This window comes from Alexandromys fortis, unplaced genomic scaffold (assembly GCF_014885135.2).
Source record: "Alexandromys fortis isolate MF-2015 unplaced genomic scaffold, M_Fortis_MF-2015_v1.1 scaffold_65, whole genome shotgun sequence".
Lineage (NCBI taxonomy): Eukaryota > Metazoa > Chordata > Mammalia > Rodentia > Cricetidae > Alexandromys > Alexandromys fortis.
Window position 1 is genome coordinate 3,527,154 of NW_026067986.1, and position 7,785 is coordinate 3,534,938.

Below are 7,785 nucleotides of genomic sequence, written 5' to 3' on the forward strand. Positions count from 1 at the left end.
TTTTTTTTTTTTTTTTTTTTTTTTTTGAGCTGCCATGTGGGTGCAGGGAATTAACCCCGGTTCGTTGAAAGAGCCTCCTGTACTGTTAACCAATAAGCCAGCTCTCCAGCCCACAAACAGTTGAGATTTTTTTTTAACTATATATGTATATATTTTTTTTTTTCATTCACTTTTGTTAAGGATGTGGGTATTCCTCTTAGCCCTCCCTGGCTGGCCTTAAAAGCAATCCTCCTGCCTAAGCGTCCTGGGTGTTGGGATTACAGGTGTGAGCCCCACTAACCATCTTGACCAGGTTTTCACAGTGTTTATGGCTTTCAGGTTGATTGAGGTTCCAGATGAGTGCGTGCCGTGTCACTTGGTGCAGTTAAGAGAGCACTGACACGGAGCTTGTGTATAAACGTTAAAATGAATCTTATGCTTGGCTTGGGAGCCGTGATAAGCCTTGTAGTAACACACATTCTTGAACTAGGTGTGATGTTGGCTGTTGATGCTGTGATTGCTGAACTGAAAAAACAATCTAAACCCGTGACAACCCCTGAAGAAATTGCTCAGGTAAGGATGTTATCTCTTCGAAAAGAATTGACTAGCTAATTTTAATTTGGATCTTCTTTGGTTTTTCAGGACAGGGATATTTGTGTGTGTGTGTGTGTGTGTGTGTGTGTGTGTGTGTGTGTGTGTGTGTAGCCAAGGCTGTCCTGGAACATCTTTGTTAGACCATCTGTTTAGAAGGTCAAAGGGGAAGAGGGTTGAAAATGCTGATCTTACCATTTAATTTTGAAGTAATGTGGTTATTTCAGGTTGCTACAATTTCTGCAAACGGAGACAAAGACATCGGAAACATCATTTCTGATGCGATGAAGAAGGTGGGAAGGAAGGGCGTCATCACAGTGAAGGTGAGTGCAGGCTGGGATGGGTTGGCCACACCTTCAGTGAGGTGTGCTGTGCATGTTTCTTGTTTGTGCCGGTAATTCACTCCTTTGTCTGCTGAATATGGAGCTTCCTGGTGTCAGAATTGGGAGCTTTCCCTTCCAGAATAAGTCTATCTGATTTAATAAATAATAATTAGCTCTCAACCAGCTAATTAGGGAGGGTAGAGCAAGGCCTCACTTTAGCCCTGGCTGGCCCAGAACCATGGCCTCAACCTCAGAGATTCCTCTGCCCTCGTCTTTTTATGGGTACTAAAGGCGCGCGCGCGCGCGCGTGTGTGTGTGTGTGTGCGCGTGTGCGTGCGTGCGTGTGTGTGCGCGCGCGCACCATGTGTGTTCTTGGTGCCCCAGATTCCTGGAACTGCAGCACGGACCACCGCGTGGGTGCCTGGAACCTAACCAGGTTCTCTTCAACAGCTACACGTGTTCTTAATCCCTGAGCTGTCTTAAAGGTCACCTGTTCAAGTGTTGTTTCTTCATTGAAATTCACTCATCTGGGGCTGGACAAATGACTCAGCAATTAAGAGCACTGACTGCTCTTCCAGAGGACCCAGGTTCAATTCCCAGCACCCACATGGCAGCTCACAGCTGTCTTGTAACTCCAAGACCCAACACCCTCGCACAGACATACATGCAGGAAAAACTCTAGTGTGTACAAGATAAAAATAAATTATTGGGCTGGAGAGATGGCTCAGAGGTTAAGAGCACTGATTGTTCTTCCAGAGGTCCTGAGTTCAATTCCCAGCAACCACGTCACAACCATCTGTAATGAGATCTGGTGCCCTCTTCTGGCGTACAGGCATACTTGCAGACAGAACACTGTATACAAAATAAATAAATCTTCTAAAAAATAAATAAATAAATTATTAGAAAAAAGGACTCTACCACTGAAAGAATTGCTCAGGTTGCTACAATTTCTGCAAATGGAGACAAGACATTAGAAACATCATTTCTGATGAAGAAGGTGGGAGGAAAGGGCGTCATCACAGTGAAGGATAGGAAAACCCTGAACGATGAGTTAGAAATTATTGAAGGCATGAAGTTTGACAGAGGATATATTTCCCCGTATTTTATTAACACATCAAAAGGTAAGCGCAAGTCAGTAAACAAATCCATCAGCTGTAGGCGGTGGGGTGGTATAATGTGTATAGTTCACTAAATGAAGAGGAAGAAAACCTGTGAGTTACTGGTCTCTTTGTGAAAGTAAATTGTTAGAATTCTCGATACTTTAGGATTTGGTTTTACTGCTCTCTGTTTTACAGGTCAGAAATGTGAATTCCAAGACGCCTATGTTCTGTTGAGCGAAAAGAAGATTTCTAGTGTGCAGTCCATCGTGCCCGCTCTGGAAATCGCCAATGCTCACCGGAAGCCCTTGGTCATCATTGCTGAGGACGTTGATGGGGAGGCTCTGAGCACACTGGTCCTGAACAGGTCATTGGCGAGTGGGTCGGGCGGATGGTGGTCTGTGTTGCTGTTTGATATACATTGGAGTGCTCTACACGTTATGAGCCTGGTGGTTGGTTTGAGACCGTTTCAAGCTGGCCTCAAATACACATCCACCTTCAGCCTCTGCCTCCCCCAGCTTCCCAGGGAGAACTAGTTCCCTATGTCCTCTAACACTGATGTCCAGCTGTCTGGAACATAAGGGACAGCAGTTCTTTAAGTGGGTGATTAGCCTGGAAGAAACAGATGAGTAGAGAGCCCGTCTCCTCTTTCTTCAGGCCAGGAGTTGCTGGGAAAGGAGTAGGAGTCCTGAGTGTTTGGTAGTGCCAGAACTTACCATGGACCAAACTAGGTGTTTTCTCCCAGGTGCTCCTTCAGTTTAAATCTCACAGTTACTGTTCTTTACAGGCTGAAAGTGGGTCTTCAGGTTGTGGCAGTCAAAGCACCGGGGTTTGGGGACAACAGGAAGAACCAGCTTAAAGATATGGCTATTGCTACTGGTGGTGCGGTGAGTGGATCGCTGGGGTGACTCCTTTGCTGGGGGGGGGTGTGCTTCCAGCCTGCAAACGTTAGAGCGTGCACTTCACCAATAGATGTGCCTGATTGGAACATAGGGACTAGGTTAAGGTCATATTCCTTATTTGCCAAGTCTTTCCTAAGAACAGGCATGATTAAAAAGTTTTCCTCAAAATTCAAGTAAAGCTAGTTTCAGCTTGTATAATAGTGATTTTAGTCAGACCTTGTTCTAGGTACCAGTGGCCTTGACACCAAGGAAAACAGCATTGTTTTCCTCTGCCCCTTTTCCTTGGTATTTTGTATGCACACCAAAAGGCAGCATCTGGTCCTGCAGGACTGCAGTTAGAGACGATTGTAGGTGCCATGCGGGTGCTGGGAGGACACCTGAATCAGTGGTGCTCTTGGCCGAGGAGCCATCTCCAGCCCTGAAAAGCAGTATTTCCAGATGTTTCTCCTCACAGATAGATACCTGTGTCACGTACAGTGAGAAACTGTATCACGAAAGACACTAATAGCACACTGCTTTTATAGGTGTTTGGAGAAGAGGGGTTGAATCTAAACCTTGAAGATGTTCAAGCTCATGACTTAGGAAAAGTTGGAGAGGTCATTGTCACTAAAGATGACGCCATGCTTTTGAAAGGAAAAGGTGACAAGGCTCAAATTGAGAAGCGCATTCAGGAGATCACTGAGCAGCTCGACATCACCACTAGTGAATATGAAAAGGAGAAGCTGAACGAGCGGCTCGCAAAACTCTCAGATGGCGTAGCTGTATTGAAGGTGAGGCTGGAGCCTGGTGACTTTGATTCTGGTTCTGTGGTGCATACCAGCAGTAGCTAAGCAAGTGGTTCGATTCCCCAAATCTCAGCTGTGTCTGTGTGCGCACACTGCACTCCATAGGGCACATGTGGTCAGGGGCTGGTTATCTACATTTCCACCGTGATTTCAAGGATTAGATTCCGGTAATCAGGTTTGCAAGGCAAGCCCTCTGACCTACTGGGCTATGTCCCAGTGCCTCCAGAGCCTAAAATAGGCATCTGTTCCTGACAGGTGTGAAGCCTGAGACTATTCCTTGTCCTGTGTAACAAGCAATCTACCACTGCTCCATACCCCAGCCTAGCTTTTTCTGTTTTCTTTTTTTTTCTTTGTAGTTCTGGCTGTCCTGGAACTCAATTGGTAGCCCAGGCTGGCCTCAAAAGTCAGAGACTTAAGTGCTTGCAGCACTACTTCCTGGTTATCATCCTTTTCTTAAACCAGAGTGCAGCTTGTTATGTGGGAAATTCTGGAAAAGATGATTTGTTAGTGGGGTACATTCCTTGGAAGAGGCAGCTTTACTGGATACTTTACCACATAATCTTTTATTCTAGAATGGCTTCTTTTTGTTTTGAGCTCTATAGCCCAGGCTGGCCTTGGTCTCTCAAGTGCTGGGATTCTGACTGCCACCATACCCAACTCGGGCTTGCCTTCGGAAAGACTTTAGGCAGTCTTAGTGAACGGGAAAGGTCATGCTAACCTTAATTCTTTTCTTTCTTCTTTAGGTTGGAGGAACAAGCGATGTGGAGGTGAACGAGAAGAAAGACAGAGTTACAGACGCACTCAATGCCACGCGAGCAGCTGTGGAAGAAGGCATCGTGCTAGGCGGGGGCTGCGCCCTGCTCCGCTGCATCCCAGCCTTGGATTCCCTAAAGCCTTCCAATGAGGATCAGAAAATAGGTAAAGATGATTGCCTTTCGTTTCCCAGCCACGTGGTCCCAAATAATCATAGAAACTTAAACTGCTTGGCTTATAGCTCTTACAATGTAACCCGTTTCTGTTCATCTGTGTGAAGCTGTGGCTTTAACTGGTCTGCTGGCATCTTGTTTCTTGGGCAGCTGTTCTCATCTCTCTGCCCCTGTCTGTTTGATTGATTGATCTGCCTAACCCTATGCTGCCTAGCTATTGGTCGAACAGCTTTTATTATTAACCAATGAGAATAATACATATTTACAGTGTACAGAAGCATCTTCTAGAAGATTATCTTTCAAATGAGTTTGTAGCGTGGATCTTTCTGTTTGAAAGTAGTGTTGTTGGAATGGGTACTCTGACATAGACTGGGCTTTTGAATTCAATTATTTTGTGTGTATGGGTGCTGGCGTGTCTTGTGTGCCGTGTGTGCAGTACTCTCAGAGGCCAGAAGAGGGCGTTTATTCCCTGAACTGGAGTTAACAGATTGGCTAAGGGCCAAATCAGGTCCTCAGAACAGCCAGGGCGCTTAACTGTTGAGACGTCTCTGGTTCCCCAGAAAGTGAAAACCAAATGAATGTGTGGAAATGTGTTTGCTCTGTAGGTATAGACATTATTAAAAGAGCACTCAAAATTCCCGCGATGACCATTGCTAAGAATGCGGGTGTTGAAGGGTCTTTGATAGTTGAGAAGATTCTGCAGAGTTCCTCAGAAGTTGGGTATGATGCCATGCTCGGGGAATTTGTGAACATGGTGGAAAAGGGAATCATTGATCCAACAAAGGTAAGTAATTCAGCATTTCTTAAACATTGCATGGCTTGTTCTGAGATGGAGTTTTCAGTAGTTAATCTTTTCATAAAACTTTTGTCTAGGTCGTAAGAACTGCTTTACTGGATGCTGCTGGGGTGGCCTCCTTGCTAACGACAGCAGAAGCTGTAGTGACCGAAATTCCTAAAGAAGAGAAGGACCCTGGAATGGGCGCCATGGGGGGAATGGGAGGGGGAATGGGAGGTGGCATGTTCTAATTCCTAGAATAGCGCTTTGCCCTTACCAATGAACTGTGACAGGAAGCTCAAGGCAGGTTCCTCACCGATACCTTCAGAGAAGCCCCTGAAGAGAATGAAGAGAAGGCTGCTGGTCACTATAACCATCAGTTACTGGTTCCCATTGACAATACATAATGGTTTACTGCTGTCATTGTCCACGCCTACAGATAATTTATTTTGTATTTTTGAATAAAGACATTTGTACATTCCTGATACTGGGTGCAAGAGCCATATACCAGTGTCCTGCTTTCAACTTGAGTCACCGACGCAGGCCTGCTGGTCCGTCCGCTGTGGTCAGGACAGTGGCGCTTGTGCTACCAGACGAGAGGTCAGAGGCAGCCTTTCTGTGGAGCGAGATAACTGTACAAAGTAGAGAAGTATCCAATTATGTGACCTTTGTGTAATAAAATTTTGTTTAAAGTTCCTGGTTGTGTCCGGAGTCTTAAGGAGAAATGAGCAGTTGGGTACACAGAAACACCATGTATATTCTACATCTCTTCCTTGGAGATAGGATTTTGATGATGAGTTCTTATAGAAGACAAAACCCTGATTGGTCTCTAGTGTGGGGAGTATTGAGACACGGTCTTAAAGGAGACCATGGTGCCAGATGGTTGTGGTACGCACCTAGCATTTGGGGAAGCAGATTACAGCCAAGACAGTTACACAGAAACCCTATCCCAAAAAGTGGAAACAGGGCGGGAGGTACTTCCTCCCCTGCATGAATCTGGGCGGTGGCTTGAATAGCCCAGACAGTGAAGACTGCATTCTTTAGTGGGGAGGAACCGAGGTGGCCAGTTAGAGATGCCAGCCAGGATGCAGGTGAAGCAGGAATAGTGCATCAGACTCCAGTCCATTGGCGATTCTCTGAAGACGGGTTTGTTTGAACAAAGGGTAGGAATTTCCAGAATCAGAACAAATGAACCAGAAATGGGAAAGGGGAGGAGACGCTGGTCCCGTATTTAGTTTAGCTGTGGAAATGTACTTGCATCTATCTGAAAAATCACTGAAATCAGTCACCCTGCTTTCTCAGAAGAGGAAAACTGTTGACGCTGGCAGAGAGCCAAGTAGGTTGGTGTGGGCGGGCCGAAGACCCCCCCCCCCCCAAAGCGAATGCCTGGCTTGGCTGCTGCTCCTGTCTGGTGAGTTGTTGGGGGGACAGCAGGTAACATTGTTGAAGTAACAGGAAATTCTCTATAGACCAGGCTGGGCCTCGAACCAGGTTTTCTTCATAAGACACTGCAGACTCAAAGACCTTTTTACAATGCTGTAGTGTCAGGTCACCTGCATGTCGGATGTTTGCATGGAGATTTACAATAGTGACAAAATTGAAGCCATAAAATAGCAATGGGGATGACTTTGTGGTTTGGGGGTCACCACGACCCAACATGGGGAGCTGTCTTGAATGAAAGGCTGGGACCCACTGGCTTGCTAACTTCGCTAAGCTTAAGCTATTTTGGTAAACCGGAGCATACGAGAAACTTATATTCTGCAATGGTGCACTATAAATATTTATTTATTTATTATGTATACAATATTCTGTCTGTGTATGTCTGCAGGCCAGAAGAGGGCATCAGACCTCATTCCAGATGGTTATGAGCCACCATGTGGTTGCCGGGAATTGAACTCAGGGCCTTTGGAAGAGCAGGCAATGCTCTTAACCACTGAGCCATCTCTCCAGCCCAATGGTGCACTATAAAAGGATCAGAAATCCCCCTGTCTCTCTAGGGACTGTGTCTATACATTAGAAGTTTTATTTTGATACTGAAAGGAGCTTCAGTTGAGAAGTTGCTATTTTTTGAGGCTCAAACTTAACGGATCTGAAGCTCCAAAGCCCTTTCCCCAAGGTCAGGGTCAAAGCCCGGTTCCCTCAAGGGTTTGCAGAGAGTTTTTGCTTATTACAGAGGGGGTAGGTCTCCTCAACTCTGGCAAACGGAACTGTGGCCCTTCCGTTCACTGAAGACTGTGGTGCCCATTAACTTGTCAAGGGCAATGCCAGCCTTTAGGGTCCCTCGTCCCTGCTCACAAGTCCTGCCCAGGCAATCCTAGTCTCATAAAAGCAAATAACTCTTTATAAATTGTTAAGGAGGCCGGGCTGTGGTGGCGCCCGCCTTTAATCCCAGCACTCTGGGAGGCAG

The 7,785-nt window shown here is 46.0% G+C and overlaps 1 protein-coding gene across 2 annotated transcripts in view; it reads left to right on the forward strand.

The window, feature by feature from the left end:
* The window catches only part of Hspd1 (heat shock protein family D (Hsp60) member 1), a 13,940-nt gene extending 7,866 nt beyond the window's left edge, over positions 1–6,074 (forward strand). For both annotated transcript variants that reach the window (XM_050159196.1, XM_050159195.1), the window contains exons 4-12: positions 470–552; positions 798–893; positions 1,921–2,014; positions 2,189–2,357; positions 2,778–2,877; positions 3,417–3,662; positions 4,421–4,595; positions 5,209–5,387; positions 5,477–6,074. In XM_050159196.1, the coding sequence (XP_050015153.1) occupies positions 470–552; positions 798–893; positions 1,921–2,014; positions 2,189–2,357; positions 2,778–2,877; positions 3,417–3,662; positions 4,421–4,595; positions 5,209–5,387; positions 5,477–5,629 (1,295 nt within the window). In that variant the 3' untranslated portion in view covers positions 5,630–6,074. The remainder of the gene's footprint in view (positions 1–469; positions 553–797; positions 894–1,920; positions 2,015–2,188; positions 2,358–2,777; positions 2,878–3,416; positions 3,663–4,420; positions 4,596–5,208; positions 5,388–5,476) is intronic.
* Positions 6,075–7,785: the final 1,711 nt, after the last annotated feature.